The sequence below is a fragment of the Neophocaena asiaeorientalis genome, unplaced genomic scaffold (assembly GCF_003031525.2).
Source record: "Neophocaena asiaeorientalis asiaeorientalis breed wild unplaced genomic scaffold, Neophocaena_asiaeorientalis_V1.1 scaffold427, whole genome shotgun sequence".
NCBI classification, from domain to species: Eukaryota; Metazoa; Chordata; class Mammalia; order Artiodactyla; family Phocoenidae; genus Neophocaena; species Neophocaena asiaeorientalis.
In genome coordinates this window covers 2,230,690-2,250,069 of record NW_020172280.1, presented here as the reverse complement: position 1 = coordinate 2,250,069, position 19,380 = coordinate 2,230,690, and the positions used below count along the sequence as shown (strand labels likewise).

At 42.9% G+C, this 19,380-nt stretch overlaps 3 protein-coding genes across 8 annotated transcripts in view; 1 reads left to right on the top strand and 2 right to left on the bottom strand.

Annotated features, from left to right (window-relative positions):
• RANBP9 (RAN binding protein 9) overlaps positions 1-4,214 on the top strand; it is a 91,022-nt gene extending 86,808 nt beyond the window's left edge. Inside the window, exons 15-16 of the mRNA XM_024764098.1 lie at positions 521-632; positions 2,510-4,214. Of these exons, the coding sequence (XP_024619866.1) occupies positions 521-632; positions 2,510-2,640 (243 nt within the window). The 3' untranslated portion in view covers positions 2,641-4,214. The remainder of the gene's footprint in view (positions 1-520; positions 633-2,509) is intronic.
• NOL7 (nucleolar protein 7) lies at positions 1,869-8,283 on the bottom strand. Of its 2 annotated transcripts, XM_024763798.1 has the most exons (9): positions 7,911-8,283; positions 7,762-7,822; positions 7,107-7,165; positions 5,809-5,840; positions 5,480-5,567; positions 5,038-5,159; positions 4,882-4,959; positions 4,298-4,403; positions 1,869-2,150 (listed from the first exon to the last, which is right to left on the bottom strand). In XM_024763798.1, the coding sequence occupies exons 1-8, from the start codon at positions 8,171-8,173 to the stop codon at positions 4,327-4,329; spliced, it is 780 nt and encodes a 259-aa protein (XP_024619566.1). In that variant the 5' UTR covers positions 8,174-8,283; the 3' UTR covers positions 1,869-2,150; positions 4,298-4,326. The 2 variants fall into 2 exon arrangements, with proteins under 2 accessions (XP_024619566.1, XP_024619556.1); XM_024763788.1 differs by lacking the exon at positions 1,869-2,150 and having other exon boundaries at positions 4,221-4,403; positions 7,911-8,281.
• A 2,410-nt stretch (positions 8,284-10,693) lies between these two features.
• The window catches only part of SIRT5 (sirtuin 5), a 29,212-nt gene continuing 20,525 nt past the window's right edge, over positions 10,694-19,380 (bottom strand). For 4 of the 5 annotated variants that reach the window (XM_024764039.1, XM_024764054.1, XM_024764065.1 and 1 more), the window contains one exon: positions 10,708-11,179. In XM_024764039.1, the coding sequence (XP_024619807.1) occupies positions 11,019-11,179 (161 nt within the window). In that variant the 3' untranslated portion in view covers positions 10,708-11,018. Of the gene's footprint in view, positions 11,180-19,380 lie in introns of all 5 variants that reach the window. The other variant, XM_024764061.1, reaches the window with a different exon arrangement.

The following is a 19,380-nucleotide window of genomic DNA, read 5'->3' as shown; positions in this document are numbered from 1 at the left end:
GGGGCGGCTTGAGGATGGCTGGAACTACTGAGTGTTCCTGAAGCGGAGCCAGTTTAATTTTGTTGATTACTGAGTTTGAGAAGATGACGTCCAGTGAGATACGCTCAGTTCCCACATGTGTTTAAAAAAATACATGGGCTGGTCCTAACCTTTTAATGTCAAATTCATAGTAGTGGTCCTAAATGTTTTCTCTTTCTCTTTACTTTAACCAGTAATATATAGCCCGTTCCACAGGAATTAAGTTTTTTCCGTTTTTATTCTATTCTGTTCTGCATGTGTTGTAGGGATAAGGGGTAGATGATGAAAATGGCTGTTTACAAGAAAAATGAAAACAAATTAGGCTTTGCTGCATAAGCTAATTGTTAAAAAAATAGATAGCCTCCTAGTCACAGGGGTAAATGGGCTTGTGTTAGTCTGGTGCCTTAAAGCCGTATTTTTACCTTTCTCTCAACGTGTAACCATGGTGAGCACAGTCGCTGAACTGTTTGAATTAAAAACCAAATTGCTGTGTTTTCAACAGGATGCATTCAGTTTACTAGCCTATTCAGATCCTTGGAACAGCCCAGTTGGAAATCAGCTTGACCCAATTCAGAGAGAACCTGTGTGCTCAGCTCTTAACAGTGCAATATTAGGTAAGTGAAGCCAGAAAGCACTTCAGCTAGTCTCTGGGGTATTTGAGATGGTATTTGTGCTGGCATTTATATTTTGGTAAAATCATAAGGGAAATGTTTTCTACATTTAAAAAATTAAAATTACCTTAAAGTATAGAAAACTTCCTCTGGTATCTCAATCCCAGATTAAATAGATTCAAATGGAGTAAAAACAGTATATTGGGGTGCATCTTGTGATTCTGGAAGACAGAAGTTTTTGTGTGAACGTGTACATAAGCATATCTGGCCCGAGCCACCCGTGTCGCAGCTCCCACGGGGCTCGAGTGCTGTCAGCATCAACCCTTGGAGACACGTGACGTTCTCATTGAAGTTCAGCATATTTAACTACACGCCCATACCAAGTAGAAAAGGGAGGGAAGGGGAGAACAGCAGGCTTAGGCAGGGGGAGCGCGAAGCGAGAAACTGGGATTTGCTGTCCCCTGGTTGGTTGCCACTCCTGTGAGCAACTCACTGCAGAGTAGGAGTTGAGTTTCATATGCTAAAAAAATTTAAAGATGTTTACAGATGGTGCCTCCCTTGGCCAAAATAAAACTGTAATGTGCTTACCTCTGAGCAAGGTTACTTCCCTGTGAACCTTCAAGAGATATTTTTGAAAGGATGGTTTCCTTTTCATTGTTTGTTGCTATGTTGATTCTGTGTAAAAATTAAGTTGTTCCTGATTCTAGCTGAGGCAGAGTTAGTTTATAAAGTCATTCCTGCTTAGAGTTGACCACAAAAATGTATCACCATCAGAATTTAGCTGAAGAGCATCTTGTCAGAGAACAGCTAGTACTTGCATAATCTTAACCCACAGACCACTTTTCACCAGCGTGTGCATCTTTTCTTGCATATCTGTATTCTGATATTCTTCATCCTGTGTTACTTCCCCTTACACCTTAAGTCCGGAACCTGCTCCCTTTATTTCTGCCTCATCCCTTCCGGAACTTCTCTTTCTCCCACCGCTATGTGCAGCCTCAGAAGCAACCACATGGAGCCTTAACCAGCCCTGGATCACTGTTCTTGCCCTGCTGTCAGCTGTGCCTACAAGGACTCATTAGTAATTTTACTAACTGGGAATCTGCCTAAAATTAAAATTTGGACACCTCCACACAAGGAAAAGGGTTTGGTCACTTTTATCACTAGTTCAGTTTTTCATTTCTGGCAAAGAATGAATTTTGCCGATGGTTACATTTGTACTACAGCTGTCCGACAAATGTCTGGTAGGTAGGACCCTGAAAACTTTCATTTAATGGTGATTTTTACAGATGTTTATCCTACCAATTGTAAATTAACTCCTCAGATGATAGGGTCGTTTGGCTCAGTTGTCTCTCGTGGTCACCATCACCACCTGCTCCCTTACCAACCCAAATGACATTGACCAACATGCCGTGGAAAGGATTCGGCAGCCTCTGTTGGGTCCTGTTCCCAGAAGGGGAAGAATCCATCAGTGAAACTTGTACCGAAAACCTGGTGCCGTTTTCTTTGGTAATGTCAGTTGACCTTGGAAAAATAGAAGGGAAATACTAAATATTCCTTACTCCCCGCTGCAAACATTAGATAATTACATCGTTTCCATCATAGTAAATAAATGTGGAAGTTTTTGAGTGTCTAACACCTTGAAAGTCTAATTCTGCAAGAATTTTTTCTTATTACTTGAATACCCAGTAACCATATTACCTTGTCAGAGTAGATGTCCAAGGCATGTGCTGTTTGCTTAAAAACCACCTTTGCTAGTTAGGTAGTTAAGAGCAGTATAGACATTGGTAATTTTGTAAGTAATGCAGTATTTTCCTGATTGAGAGACGTTGTTTGAAATGTATTGCTAATTGCTATTTCCATTTTTAATCATTTTTCCTCAGAAACCCACAATCTGCCAAAGCAACCTCCACTTGCCCTAGCCATGGGACAGGCCACACAGTGTCTAGGACTGATGGCTCGATCAGGAATTGGATCCTGTGCTTTTGCCACAGTGGAAGACTACCTGCATTAGCTATGCACTCACGGAGCTCACACTCACATTGTGGCATATAGTCAACGTGGAAGTAGACCAGTCTGCTGATTTGAAATTTAGATTTTTTAAATTATGTACTGGGGACAGGTTTTTGTTGCTTTACATTGCTTCCTAGTTTACAGCATGATGCAAATGATTTTCTAACTTAGTGTTAGGAGAAATTATTTTCCATCTTTAACCTCTTAGTTGTCTAAGAGTTAAATATTACTGAATCTCAGACGTTCAAATTGATCATCACAAATCCTTTAAAACAATTACCTAAAAGAAACCAAAAAATCCTGCCTTCTTTGTTGGGGGGAGAGAGGGGGGAAGGAAACGGAACAAGTTGTGTTTGTGTTAGCATGTGGGTGATGTAAACTTCAAATTGGGAGGTGTTCTGACCCCCGCTCCCATGTAAGCAATTCAATCAATCAGTGTAACTTGCAAAATGCATAAACATCTGACAGTTTGAATTTATAGTGTTGATGGAAGAAATCATTTTTAATGTGTACTGTAAAACTTGAAATACTCAGGAGCTGAGTGAATATGTTTGTTGCTACTTACAATCCCGACCTGTTAAGTCCCAGTAGTTTTGTTTTAACATGGTCTTTTTCAACTTTGTTTCCTGTTTAACTACCGATGACTTCTGTTGTAGACTCACAAGTTTAACTGTTGTATTATAACAGTATTACATGTCAACAGTGTGGTCATGACCTTTATTTATATAAAAACCAAATATTTAGTCAATTTACTGTGTCTTAATTTAATCTTTGTACACCTTCCATTTTTAAGTGCTTAAATGAGTACTATATTGCAATAAAAATGTAGTGATATAATTAACCAGCCATTAAAAATTTACTTCTACAGATACTAGAGTGTCAATTGAATTTATATTAGGTACTTGCATACTTCTCACGATTAATATAAAGTTAGAACAACTAAAATGAGTGGTTGCTACTATAAATCTGAGTTCTGCAACTTCAGACTGCCTTGAGTTTACTGGCCTCTGTGGATTAGGGTCAAACCTGATACTACGGGTGATACAGAAAGAAAGCAGGAAATGAATCTTCTTGTTTTCATAATCATAATATGGCATGTGACTTGCCATTTTTACAGCAAACTCCCAAACTGGTTAAAAGTAAAACATAAAAACAAGCTCTTCAACAGGATAACAAACAACCATATCCTTTGGTTTGGTAAACCTTCTTTTAAAAAAGAACAGATTATCTAGCTACACTTAGATACTGCACTCTTCCTCGTATTCTGTGAAATTCTCATCAATAGCACAAAAATATCCAAGAAACTAAAGCATCTGAGAGCTGTCGTGGAAGACTTTTCCTGCCACACACCCTGCAGGGGAGGGGGGAGGGGTAGCAGAGGACCCTACTGGTGTGGGCACTGCTTGTGTTCAATAAAATGGGTAAACAATTATAAAAAGAAAGGAAAACAAGTCCTTTAAAACTGCTTTTTCTTCCAGGATGCTCAAAGACTATAAGGCACAATTAATTATACTCCATGGATGAAATGTGACTGGGTACTACCCCAAACAGACTTACGATTTTTATAATGATCCTCTAAAATGATTTGTAAGTCTTTTATTAATTTTTTCAGAAAAATTAAATGCTCTAAACTAAAAATTTATAAGTTCTATACATACAAAGTCCTCGTTCTTCATTTAGCTTTGATTTACTTCTTAGAAGTTTTCATCTTTCTGACCATCCAGCGTCTTTTAAACCTCTTGGCATTTTGTTTTTTCTGGGATGCTAGAATAGAAGGTTTTGTGCAGTTAAGAATAATGAGGAGATAAAGTTCCCAAGAAACAATTCCAAATTTTCTAGTTAATACACGAGTGTAAATATTAAAATTAGGTATATGTGCATACGTACTACACTGACCTATTCTTCAGAAGCAACTTTAAAATAGTAACAGAAGCCATTGTAAGAAAAAAATCGATACTTCATGAGTATTTACGATCTCCTTAAAAAAGAACATCTTTCAGGGACTTCCCTGGTGGTCCAGTGGTTAAGACTCTGTGCTCCCAATGCAGGGGGCCCGGGTTCGATCCCTGGTCAGGGAACTAGAGCCTGCATACGCAACTAAAGATCCCACACGTGGCAGTGAAGATCCCACGTGCCGCACGCAACTGAGACCCAGCACAGCCAAATAAACAGATTTTTTTTTTTAAAGAACATTATTCAATATATAAAACTATCAGATTCAGAGAATAAAGCTTAATCTTACCCCAAGCATTATTCAAAAACTGGGCAGCGGCCTTTTTCACCGGTAACCTCTTGTTGTCAAGAGACAGGAACTTGTTTACTAGGAAAGAGAATTATTTATCAATGCTTTGTTTAACTTGCAGTTAAAAGGGAGAAAAATAGTCCATAAAGAAATTACCAGTAGTTCTGTTGGTTCCAGGACCATATAAACAATTTTGTATGAAGGCTTTGGCCGCTTCTTGCCTTGAATCTCTCAAATCTTGGTCTTTCAGCCTTACAGCCAAGTAGCTTTTATTCTGGCTGGTAATCAATACAAAAGGTCAAAATGAGGCAGTGCTTATTTTCAAAATAAAGTATTTTTGTTAGTTGACACAAATAGTGGAAAACAATATCCCAAGTCCTAATTTTGTATATGCACGGGTAAGGTGATAAAACTAAATTACAGGACTATTTTACAAGTAATGTTTACATCTTAGTAGAGCAAATAAATATTTTTTTTAATATAAATACCAAAAACTTTCCACAGAGGATCCAATCTGAAACTGCTACTAATTAAGCCAGTACTCTCCTCCAAAGGTCACCTTTACATCCCACTCACACAAAAAGAAGACTCTTCTTACCCAACAGTCTGTACTTTCTGCACTTTTTCTTTAGCTTTCTTTGAGGCACTTCCTTTCTCACATTCTTCATTTTTCTTTTGCAAATTCACTAAAAAATTGAGTTATATTTCTGATTAGCATTGGTGTAAAAATAAATCAGGAACACATACTGGAGTTCACTTTAAATACCCACTACACACCAGTGTGTGGTTTTTATTTGTAAGAAATAAGCTACAACTGGCCAGGCCTGTTCCCGTGCTCTTTCTAAGGGTCAGTAACATTTGACTGCAAATACCTGCAAATGCAGTTGACACCTAATGAGAAGTTATTTAAATTAGAATAGTTCATACCTTCTTTCAACTTTGCCGGTGATTTCTTCGCACTAAGGAAGAACAAGAAGAACACTAATTGGGATGGCAGAGAGCAAAGGTGACTCAACTTGTTAAAAAATTTCATCTAGTTTTACAAATAAGATACCCCTCCCCCCGCTTTACTACCACCATTCTCAGTTTTTACTTAGGATCTGTAGAAAGCAAGAGTCTCTCCCCAATGAACTGACAACTCAAAATCAACAAACTATACTAGGTTGGGAATATCTTCTCAGAATTTAAAATCTGAAAATACATTAGCAGGCTTCCAAAGGTTAACAGAGTTAAAGTGAAATATTCAAGAATTATATAGTACAGTATTTGAAATACAAAGTGAAAGGTGGTAGGCCTGCCTCACTTTATTTGGAGAGATCTCGAAGGATTAATCGAACAATTTAGACACAAACGAGGATAGAGACAAGAATTTATAGCCTCAAGAAGTGCGGTCTAATGGAGAGAAAGGTAAATGGCAAAATACAATGATGTATCTACACAGAAGCACTTGCATACTGGAAAAAGCTCGACGGTGGGGCGAGCGATGGGGTGGAGGGAGTGAGAGAAGACAGGTGACATCTGGACTTGGTTTTGAAAGGTGAAAAGGACTTTGTCACCGTGATGTATTCAGAAACCGAGTAACTCTGGAAAAAGTTCTTTTACTGAAAATTTGAGAACCACTGTGCTAAGTCAAAGATGCAGGGCTAAACCGAAAGCAGTAAGAGGAGACAAGGGGGAATGGGGAGGGGGGAAAGCAAATATTTAGAAATGTAAATTAAGTACGGTTTGGTTGATTCCCTGGCACAGATGAGGAAAAGTAGCTTTAAACGTGCAGTGGATGGCAGAGCTGCTAAGTGAAATGGGGAACGAGGAGGGAGGCCAGGTTAGTGGCAGACAGGGCAAGTATGGGGCAAGCTTGAGTTTTAGGAGCCTATGGATAATTGCCTGCTACTCCACTAAAGGATAAATTTCAAAACACTGTTTTATTCACACCATCTATCCTGCCCCTAGTACAACGACAGTGGCCCACAACTTATTGAATGAACACACTAGGATCAGCAACTCAGAAACTGGAGTTACCTATGGGGAAAACAACAAACATAATAAAACCCAGAAGACTGAAAAGTGGAATATTTCCCTCAACCTGTCCCACCAAATTCAAATACTGTGTAGCTTTTTAATTTAGACTTTACAATTTCTTCAGTTATTTGAGTTCAAATTAATGTACCAATATGTAATTCAAAGACTGTATGTAAGCAAGTAATAAAACGAGATCCATTACTTACCTAGTTTGTGAAGCTGTAGTTAACTTCTCTAGAATAGTCTCTGGAAGAAGTTTTCTTTTCTTAAAAACGTTTTAAAAATCAATTAAAGGTGAGGTACACGACAATATGCCCTGGATTGCTTTTAAAAGTTACCATTTTAAGGACAGCCCTACCTCTAGGCAAATAAATGAATTGGGCTGAACACCGACCTCCACTATCTCTAAGCTGTGGGAAGACTGGGACCAAGCATCTCAGAAACCATTCCACATTCTTCGGAAGATGTGAAGACCGGAACCCTCAGGTCACTACCATACACTGGAAGCAGTTAATATCACGTCCATATGGAGTCAGTTCTGTGGCCAATCTGCTAAACAGCAGAGAAGCACATCGATCACCCTCCATGTTGGAACGGCCCTTAGTTCCCAAAGCACCTAATTCTCACGGCGACCCAGTTTCAAATCAACTGCCTCCGCCGAGCGTCAGGGGTGGGACTGACCCTACGATTTCGGGTTCCCACCTCTTCCCACTCCCTTTTTCAATCGGTGGACAGCAAAGAGCACGAGCACCTTGTCACTGTAGTCAGAAGAAAATATTAGCGACTTTCCTCTACCCCACATCCTAGCAACTTTGAATTCTACCCCGAGCCGCGTTGTGAAACGCCGCCCTCCCCTCCAACCTTCTGTTCGATGAACAACTCCTCGCGTCGCTTCCTCTTCTCCTTCAGAAGCGTTTTATCCCTGGGAGAAATAGGCGACAAGTCAGCGCGGGCAGGGACGAGCGGGATGGGAAGGGGCGCTTCTCCCCGCCCGGCCGCGGGCTCCGAACCTGCGCACGGTCTCGCGAACTCGCCGCTCCTCTTCCTTCGCTTCCGCCTGAGCGCTGGCGAAAGTCAGCTCCTCCGGGGCCTCGTCGTCAAGCTCATCGTCCCCTTCCTCGTCTTCCTCCAGCGGCTCGGCAGCCGCGCCGCTGCTCGGCTGCCCGAGCAACAGGCCGTGCTCCGCCTCCTCTTCCGAGGCCGGCTGGCCCTCGTCCACCATCGCCGACGCCGAAACCGGAGCGCGGGACGCGCGCGGCCTGAGCTGCACCATGACCCAAGCTGCGCCCGACCTCTGACCCGGAATCAGCACGCAGGCGGAGCGTGACGTAAAAGGCAGGCGCCACGGGTTCTGTCGCCCTCTGCAGGTTCCGAGGCCCCACTGAGCTATGCAGAGGCGCATGCGCAGAGCGGGGACGGGCGTGGCCTGAGGAAAGCTGGGGGCCCTTCCCTTCCGCCCGGCACCGGGGCTGCGCGCAGGAGGCCTCGCGGCTCCCTCCTCGCTCACGACTGCGAGAGCAGGTGGCCGTGGTTTCTAGGCAGGAAAGATACATCCTGCTGCCTCCTTGGCGGGGATGCCGGGAGCAGGGTTGGCTGGGTCCTCGCGCTCCTTGAGGTGGGTTCGCAGGTCCCGCCATCCGGTGACCACAAGCCCCAGTCGCCCTATCGCCGCCTTTTTTAGCTCCGAGGTCCGCTTGGTCGATATTCGGCTTTCCGCACTCCCCACAGAAGTGCAGTTTCAAAAGGAAGAAGTGCGCTATACCGGCAGGACCCCATGCCTTTCAGCCCTGTTGTCGCCGACGAGAAACAAGGTCGACAGACTCGGATTTAAATCGATCCTCAGCACCAAACGTGGGCGTGGCGACCTCGGCCGCCCTCTCACGGGCATCCCTGACCACCGGCCCTCGGCCACTGCCTGTTCCGTGTCCCTCACTGACTCCTCGCCGTAACAGCTTGTTGTCTGACTCTCCCGTTAGAACGTGAGCTCACTGAGAGCGGGGACCCCCCCTCCCCGGTTCCCTGCTGTAACCCCAGGACCTTGCAAGGTGTCTGCCCATCCTACCGTCACTTAGTGACGCAGCCCCCGTACTGTGTATATTTATGCCCCCGCCCCCGCCCCAAGTATACTTATTTCATTTCCTAGCATACGTGGCCCTTCATGACCTTTGTGTTTAGCTTCTCACCCATTATACAATAGCAAATGATTCATCTTTCTCTGAACAAACCAAGCTATTTCATATTTACCTTGCATTTGGACATGCTCTAGTGATACACACTCTGACCTTGGAACTCCTATTTATACCTTAAAAAACTCCCACCCAGGCTGACTTCCTCTTAAAGACTTTCAAGCACCTTAAGATCGACCCCATCCCCACTCTGCTCATCTCTAATTGCATGCTCTGAATCTTGAACAAAGTTCTGTAACTATAGCTTCCACGCTGTTTACCAGTTCATATGACGATTGTCCCAACCCAGTCTTTGTGAACTCCTTGAGGCACGGTCCGTCTCTCTCTAAGCACTATTTCTAATGTCTGTCATATGGCAGATGTTCAGTGAATACTGAATTGAAATGAATAATCCTACCTCACATAAATTGTGGAGTATTTTCAATTTGCTTTTCCTCTCCTCTGATGTGGAAGCAATTCCTAGTTTAAAAACAAGACCAAAACACGAACAAAAATGACAAAACAGAAACAAAAACAGCGACTGGTACCAACAACCTAGTAGGAAGGGAGTTGCAAAGAACAGTTCTGAAATATCTGGATCTTGGTCAGATAGAAATTACGAATTAAAAATACAGTCCGACTGCCTGGAACAGTGTTTTCTGACTTCCACCACTGCCAACACTAGGGAACCATGTACAGTGCACTTCTGAGAAGCCCTACAACAAACCTACTAGAAGTGCATGATGGCATTTTATGTACAAAACCTGCATTATAGGTATTACAAGTCCCGTCAGTGTGCGTGCTTTGACCCACCCACGTAAAAGCATATGACGGGAGCCCTCAGGGTGCCTGGCTGATCTTTCAGACTCCCTGTGGGTTATGGGCACCCCTCTTGCCCATGCAAAGGATACTTGGGATTTATTAAAAGGCATGACTTGCAAATGCAGTACAAAGTTTTATGTCACAGCGTCTCGTCATCTACTTCTACAAACGCCAAGGGTGTAATATTAAATGCAATTTTGTAAGGGGTGGGGATGATATGGCCCAGCTCCATCATCACCCAGGGAGCCCACCTGATCCAAGGGAGCTAGTTATGTACGACCTTCATGCGCTGTTTACTGAAGGCCGCTCCTCCGTCAGGCCTCTGATGCTTGCCTTGCCGGCAGCAGGCATCCCTGGGTGCTGCATTAGATGGTGGGACTTGAGGAGAGGGCTGTATTCTTCCTACTTTACGCAGAGGTAGTATGAGCATAAAACTTGCAAGTCCCACGGGAAAAACTCCCTTCAAAATTCAGCGTCGGGGGAAGCGTGTGTTGATGATAGTGAGAAATGTCCTTCTGTGTTTGTAATATTGAGGAACGACCAACCATCACCTCTCCCTTTCCTCCTTGGCTGTGCGGAAGCCCAGTGCTAAATTTTAGGCAGCTGCGTTTGTCCTTGGAGTCCATATATTTGCATTATTCTTTTTTCTCATCCTGATTTTCTACCTTACTGCTAATTTCTCTTCCTTCCTTGCCTGAATTCTTGTTGTAAGCTATCCCCCTGGAACTGAGGTTAGGCAGCCAAACAAGATAAACATTGACAAGAGAAAGTCCCCAACAAAGATATCTCTTGGGGTAACACCTTTATACAGTCAATTACCTGCTGTAGAAAGGGATTTTATTTTCCACCAAGCCTTGCACAAAAATCAGAAATACCAGGGTTTTACCCCTCTACCCAAATAGCAAAAAAAAAAAAATTACTTTTTTTAGACAATCTAATTACAAAGTTGTTTCCCTCCCGGTAACCAACCAAACACATCGGAGGTATCTTATGTTTAGTTCAAACCAGATAACGTGAATTGACTTAAGTTCTGTGACTTCTCCTTCTAAACACGTTTACTACTATTTCCTCTAAGTCCCATCACTTATCAGCAGTTTGGATTCCAGAAGATACATTCAGACCTTTCAGTATTCAGCTCACCATCCACAAGACTGTTTCTCCTGTTGGTGGCCTGGTACTTATAGATGCACTGTGATTTCTTCCTTCCTCAGGGCAATTAAGAAACAGTTTCAGTTTCATGAGGCGCAAGGGCTTCAGGAAGCGTCGTCCCACATGGTCCCTGGAAATGAAACCTGAAATAGCAGGACGAACACAGCAGAGTTAGGAGCAAAGATGAACATTCTGCTTCAGCAAGTCAACTTTCTTAGTTACAACCAGAGTAAAATTCGCATTCTCACAAATGCAGTCTTACGTGTTTCTGTGCCCAGTTCTTTCATCTAGTTTCTGAAAACTCCAAATGCAGACACCTCACTATGGGTTGGCCCCTGTCAGCAAGGGAATTTGGGAAAGCAATTGCTTCGAATTTAGGTGCTACAAATAAGGATTTTCTTTTAAGGAAGAAGGGGAGACATGGTTGTATTCTGTGATTGCTTTGCCAAACTCATAACTGACATATTGTAAGTTTTACAAAATCTTACTGACAGGTAATAAGGACAAGAAAAAAAGAGCCTCATGCACCATGTGGACCGTAAGGACTTCACCTGAGGCCACAGGCCTCTCCAGCCGTCCACTGGAACTCGGGACTAGCCCTGACTTGCAGTCAGAAAGTAGGAAAAAGAGAAAGATCAAGAAAGAGGAGGGAGAGAAAAGAAGAAAAACCAACGACTTCTGCTTCCTTCAAAGGAAAACACTTAGGACAGGGGGAAAAAATACCCAACTAATTCTAGTGTATCGTTAATAAGAAAATCAACTGAGCACAGTTAAAAATGAAAAAAGCATTTGGTCATATTACTTATTCTTGATACAACACAAATCATGAATGCCTTAGCCCTTGAATACTCTGTTCTCTGTGCCACGAACAGACATCCCCGACCAAATGGCCTCTCTGATCCTTCTACCACTGGCAGCATGTGGAACACTGGCCACTAGAAAGCTCCGCCCCAGCACAGTCCCTTGAAGACTTTCCGAGACGCACAGCCAGGCGCGGAGAGCCTCAGCTTCCACATGTTCTTCCTTGTGCCCCTTTCCACATTCACCCTCCTCCCTATTTACCAAAGCAAGCTGCACCTCACCTCACCCATCCCAAATCTTACAATGGCGCCTTATCCCAGAACGTGAAAAGAAAGGGATGTCTGAAATATCGGTGTGGATCTGAGAAAACAAACGGTTTCTAAAGACCGGGTAACACATGCAAGCAGGGCCGTTTCATCCTTGCTTTCAGTAAAATTGAAAGAGGGTCTTATGGAATTGTCAATGAACAGATCACTAAACGTGATTCAAGATTACTATGGGTATTTCAGCATATAACTTGGAAGGAGGTCTAAAATCTGAGTAGCGATGCCATAATGAAATTCCTTTCACGCCCAGGGTTTATGTGGCCCAGGTTTCTCAGTACTTTCATCGATAAAAAGCAAAAACTGGGACTTCCCTGGTGGCGCAGTGGGTAAGACTCTGCGCTCCCAATTCATGGGGCGTGGGTTCGATCCCTCATCAGGGAACTAAATCCCACATGCATGCTGCAACTAAGGAGCCCACAAGCTGCAACTAAGGAGCCCGCCTGCCACAACTAAGGAGCCCACGTGCCACAACTAAGGAGCCCGCCTGCTGCAACTAAGGCCCAGTGCAACCAAATAAATAAATATTTTTCAAAAAAAGCAAAAACAAAGAATTACAATTGACATTGGACATTGAAAAGGTAAAATTTAGCTCAGCCAGTAAAAATCTTCCCTGCCATCCCTCAGACTGGAATTAAGAGACACAGATACAGCCAGCTGCAAAGCTAGTAGGAAACACAATTTTCTTCCCCCACGACAAGCTGCACAGTATCATAACAACTCCCTTCTTTGAGTGACCACTGCTTTGTTACTCACTGAGTAGGAATTCTGTCCTCTAAAATCATACACTACCAGTATGACGGCAGTAAAGAATGAAATATCCTCTGTGTCTGGAGGACCTAAGCCACTTTGCCTCCGAGAAGCAGCCTTACTTCCAACCCAGGTGCAGAGCTCCAGGTAAGGGGTGTCTGGGACCAGGGTTCCACATCTACCTTCAAGGAAACAGGACCTTGCGGCCACTTTGCAGCCAGAGAAGATCTGACCCCTCTCCACACCCACAGCCCTGCTAGTTGCTGAGTCTATCAAAAACTGCTTCATTTAAACTTTACCTGAACTCAACCCTCCTTCCAAATCCTATAATAACTCCATCTTTTCCTTTGTTTGGGGACATGCCCCACGGCTCCTCTGGGGTCTCACTCACTGCAGTGGGTCAGGAAACCTGATCTTCTCAGAATACAGGTTTGTTTCCTGTGACCACAGGCCGACTGGGCTACAACAACATGAACTTTGTCTCCTTCTAACAATACGTAATACTCAGCCATGGATACCCGAACTAATTCAAAAAACTCATGCCCCATGCATCTATTAAGAGATGCGTTTCCCATAGTTTTACTTTTATGGAATTATTAATCAAAATGTATCATTTGTTGTTTTCAACAACTTAGTACTATAAATTACAGCAGCGATAATTCCATCTACAAGAATTTTTCAATGGAACAATTTTTAAGTTTTAAAGAACTTGAAAATAGTTCAGTAACTCATATATTTTACAGCAGAATATAATAGGATAGTCAACAAAAGATTTTCAAGCATAAAAATACATTAATATAAATTTCTACGGTAGAAGTAGTATGGGAATACCAGTTCAAAGAGAAAAAGAAAAAATGTGAAGGTTCTCATTGTTAAAGAGGGCTTGTATATTTATTCTGTAAATGGATGATGTGGGTATCAAGTAGTTGTGACATTTGTATTTAACTGGATACATTTAAATGGCAGTTTAGGATAATGGCAGTTTTATTTTTAAATGTCGGTATTTTATTTCCAGTAATTCGGAATCACATCTTTTTCAATGATTTTGATAAATTTTAGATGTCAAGTTTAAACATGTAAACGGGGGGGGCTTCCCTGGTGGTGCAGTGGTTGAGAGTCCACCTGCCGATGCAGGGGACACGGGTTCGTGCCCCGGTCTGGGAAAAACCCACATGCCGCGGAGCGGCTGGGCCTGTGAGCCATGGCCGCTGAGCCTGCGCGTCCGGAGCCTGTGCTCCAGAACGGGAGAGGCCACGGCAGTGAGAGGCCCACGTGCCGCAAAAAGAAAAAAAAAAAGTGTAAACGGGGTACAAGAACAAAGGTGTTTGAAGACCCCCTGTTCTAGCAGCCCAGTGCCTTTCCCCTCATCCCTCCCATTGTAGGATAACCAAGACCACTGTGTTTCGCCCAGAATATGTTCATGCCACTTTTATTGGTTAATGTAATAATCCAATTTAATTAATGCAAAAATATAGCTATTAAAAGAGGATTATATCTAGGAAAATTAGCTGAATGCTTTGGAAAGACATAACATGTTATTAAAAACAATTCTGTCAAATTAGATGTAGGTGGACAAGATGAGGGGGAAAATGCTTCAAAGTTTTTTTGTATGTTCTTTCTCCACTTAAAAAAAGAAAAAACAGGGAATTCCCTGGTGGTCCAGTGGTTAGGACGCTGTGCTTTCACTGCCGAGGGCGTGGGTTCAACCCCTGGTGGGGGAACTAAGTTCCTGCAAGCCTCGCAGCGTGGCCCCCCAAAAACACAAATAAACAGAAAAATATCTAAACCAGGAGTTGTATTCCAGTGTTTTCCAAGATTTCCTGATGATAAGACTCACCTAGGTCACTCGTTAAATATACAAATAAACAGCCCTCTTGCCCTGGATATTCTGACTCAGGAAGTCCAGACCGGGGCCTTGGGATCTGATTTACTTGGTTATCTGTTTTGTTTTATAAAATAAAGGCTCAGGTGATTTTTCTCTTCAGGGAAATTTGGGGAACACCAGGAGGATTATGAATATGATTTATGCAAGAAAGGTGAGCTCCAGTCAGTAGATTCCCACTAAAGAAAAGGCCTTTGGCTCTATCAGAAAAAAAAAGGCAAATGAATGCACATTTATGCTTTAACTGAAAATGAAATACTTATGTGTCCTTTTTTATTATATTCTTGCTTTAAGTGACTTTTTTGGTTAACAGACCACAGGGCCCCTTTGCATGGACTAACAGGGCACCTACCCCCTACCCTGATAATCCAGCCTGGGAGAGCACGGGCCTTCCCTATCAAATGTGATCAGCTATAAATTAAAAGAACTGACCTCTTTATACTCTTGAGGAATAAACACATAAATAAGACAAGCGATAAAACCATCTTCTAGCTAAGAATTCCTGAGACTTCTCAACTCCACCTGCAGTGAGCTTCTTCTGGGGGCACTTGCCCAGCACACAGGTCACTTCCTCACCGTACTGACCCCTCTACCTCTCCTGGAGCGCCTCCCCGCTCCTTCCTCTCCAAGCACGCTGGCCTCTCTGCTGCCCCTCAAACCGCCCAGGCTTGCTTTCCCCTTGGGGCCTTTGCTCCAGCTGGTCCTGGCATCTGGAAAGCTCGTAGCCCAGACACCTCCTTAGCTAACTCCTTCCCCTCCTCCAAGTCTGCTCAGGCCTCTTCTCAGTGAGGCTCCCCACACCTACACTGAGTCCTGCGACCCACCTGCTCCCCCCAGCTCTACCTTTGCTTTTCCCACAGCCTAATCCCCACTTGTCATAGGCCACAGAATCTGTCCATTTATTATCCATCCCTATTGTGTACTATTTGCCTCCACCGCTAGAATGCCATCTTCACATGGTAGGGTTTGTGTATCGTTTACTAATACATCCTATCCTAAGCACCCAGAGCAGTGCCTAGTACATAGTAGGTGCTAAATAAACAATTATGGGCTTTGACTAAATTCCAAAGTTTAGAGAAATGCAAAGATGAACAACAGGTGGTCGCAGGGCGTGGAGGGCCCAAGGGTGCTTGGAAAGCGCTGCACACCAGTGTCTCGGGAGCACAAATCCCACTTCTGCCTCAACAAATGCATGCAGACCCTTACTTGCCAAGGACCTCTGGGAATGAGTAACAGCTTGAAGCCTAAATCTGAAAATGCCTAGTGTAACAGTTTTTCAGAAATCATCTAAGACAACCATCTGGGACAGGGGAAAAAAAAAAAAACTGGAACTAATTAAGTTAACACCTTGAAAATATTAATACATTTCAGTGGGAGGTAAATTCTACACGACTTAGTCTCTAAATTAGAATTGGGGCAAAGAATCCAAACAACTTGTACAAGGTCGAAGGAGTCTTGTGAGATCCAAGTTTAAAACAGAGGCAGCATTCCCACTATCTATTTAGATAACGAAGAAAATCAGGTTAAAAGGAGATATCATTCCAATTTTCATTCTTCTTATTAACCTAGAGCAGGGGTTGGCAATTTGCTTTCTGTAAAGAGCCAGAGAGTAAATATTTTCATCTTTGCAGGCCTGACAGTCTCTGCTGCAACTCCTCACTTCCGCTGTTTAAGTTCAACAGCAGCCACAGACAATACAGGAACATGTGGCAGTGGCTAGGTTCCAATAAAACTTTATTTACAAAAAACAGGGTGGGTGCATTTGGCCTACAAGCAGCGGCTTGCTGACCCCTTGACCTAACTAAAGGTCAGCCAACATCTGTTACACATAAGATGTGAGAAGTTTCTGCTTTTGTTGAGCTGCGTGTTTAAACAAGCCTCTTAACCACTCTGGGCTTGGTTCCCCATTTGAAAAACTGAGTAGGATGAGATGATGATCTCCCATGTCTCTTCTAAATGTCAGCTTTGGTGACGCCTAGACAAAAGCATTGCTGGCTTCACTGGTCAGTTATACTCATCTGGGAAAATTCCCAGACTCCGTGGTACAGAGAGTCTCGGCTCCCAAAAAAGCCCACAAGCATCTGTTCTCGTGGTTCTTGCGGTCGGTGCTGTCAAAATCCGATCAAAGTCTCTGACTAGCAAGTAGCCTGTTTGTCTAAACAGAGACACGGCAGGTTGAAGAATTCTGGTTGAAGAAGAGTAGCAGCTGCAGCAGGTCTGCGGCTTGAGGAGGCCCAACTTATGAAGTGATATCATTAGTACGTGCCAAGAATCTCTTCTTAACTTGCATGGAAAACCACCAAGTTCCATTTCCTTTCACGTGAAGACCAACACGACGGATGCCCAGATCTTGCTGGTCAGTCCTGAGCGTGAAAGGCAGAGGCCAACTCTTATCTTGGGTTGTGGAAACACCCGAGTTTTATTTTCTTCTTTTTCCCTATCTGCATTTTACTTTTCTACAATGACATGTACTTTTCTGTACACTTATTAGAGATGAGCTGGAGGTCAAGTGACTGAAAATAAGCCACATTAGAAGAAAAATAGAATTTGGGGATGAACCGCATTTCCTGCTTCAGAAAATTTACCCTGTCCCCACCTGGGAGCGCTCTGATGCTCTTCCAAGCAGACAAGAGGCTTGGGTTACCTGGCTGCGATGTTACTTTTGATGATGCTAAGTGGCCCAGGTGCTACACGTAAGTGGCACAATGTACCAATATTTTAGTGGATAAGTTAGAAGACAATAACTTTTTTAATAGAACAACTTAATTGAGATGTAATTCACATACAATCCACTCATTTAAAAGGTATAATTTAACAGGTTTTTTAGTATATTCACAGAACTGTACAACCATCACCACAAGCAGCTTTAGAACATTTTCATCATCCCAGAGTAAACCTGTACCCATCAGCAGTTAGTTACTTCCCATTCCTCCCTACCCCAACCCTAGACAACCACTAATCTACCTTCCGTCTCTGTTGATTTGCCTATTCCGGATATTTCGTACAAAACAGAATCATACAATATTTGATCTTGTGTGCCTGGCTTCTTTCACTAAATATAATGTTTTCAAGCGTCATCCATGTTGTAGCATGTATCAGTACTTCACTCTTTGTATGGCTGAATAACGTTCCACTGTATAGATAACAAGTTTTGTTTATCCGTTCATCAGTTAAAGGACATGTGGGTTGTTTCCATTTTTTATTATGATCCATGCTACTATAAACATTCATGTACACATTTTTGTGTAGACGTATATCTTCATTTCTCTTGACTGCATACCTAGGAGTAGAATTGCCGGGTTATATGTCAACGGTGTATATAATCTTTTGAGGAACCACCATACTGTTTTCCAAAGCAGCTGAATCATTTTACATTCCCACCAGCGATGTATGAGGGGTCCGGTTTCTTCACCAACACTTGTGATCCTCCATTTTTAAAATTGTAGCCTTGCTAGTGGTTGAGTGGCATCTGGTTGTGGTTTAATTTGCATTTCCCTAGTGATTCGTGATGCTCAGCATCTTCTCAATGTGCCTATTGACCATGTATATACATATCTGGAGAAGTGTCTATTCAAATCTTTGGCCCACTTTTTAATTGGGTTATTCGTCTTTTCATTATTGAGTTGTGAGAGTTCTTTATATATTCTGGATACCAGTTCCTTTAAAATATTAGACTTGCCAATCTTTTCTCCCACTCTGTGGATTGTCTTTTTCATTTTAGTGGTGGTGTCCATTGAAGCACAGAAGCTTTAACTTTGATGAAGTTCAATTTATCCATTTTTCTTATGCTACTTGTGCTTTTGATGTCATATCGAGGAGGCTTTGACTAACTTAAGGTCACAAAGATTTACTCCTATATTTTAAGAAATTTATAGTTTTAGCTCTTACATTTAGGTCTGTGATCCACTTTTGTTTATGGTGTAATTAAGGGGTCCAGTTTCATTCTTTTGCAGGTGGCTATCCAGCTGTTCCAGCACCATTTGTTAAAAAGATTCTTCTTTCCCTTTCTGATTTGTTTTCATACCCTTTTCAAAAATCAATTAACTATGAACATGAGGTTTATTTTCTGGACTCTCTTCAGCTGTGTCCTTCCACATACTTAGGTCTTCTGTATGTCTTCCAGCAGCATTCTGTCATTTTCAGAGTATAAGTTTCACACAGAAGGCAATGCTTTAAAAGGTGCCTTCCTGGGGCTTCCCTGGTGGCGCAGTGGTTGGGAGTCCACCTGCCAGTGCAGCGGACACGGGTTCGAGCCCTGGTCCGGGAGGATCCCACATGCTGCAGAGTGGCTAGGCCGTGTGCCACGGCTGCTGAGCCCGCGCTCTGGAGCCTGTGAGCCACAACTGCTGAGCCCGCGTGCCACAGCTGCTGAAGCCTGTGTGCCTGGAGCCTGTGCTCCGCAACGGGAGAGGCCACCACAATGAGAAGCCCGTCGACACAATTAGAGAAAGACTGCCTGCAACAACAAAGACCCAACACAGCCAAAAATAAATAAATTAAATAAATTTAAAAGGCACCTTCCTAGTTCCCACCTCTTATACACAAATGAAGAACTATGGTCTAAGCACATAGGCTGTAGCTGACTAAA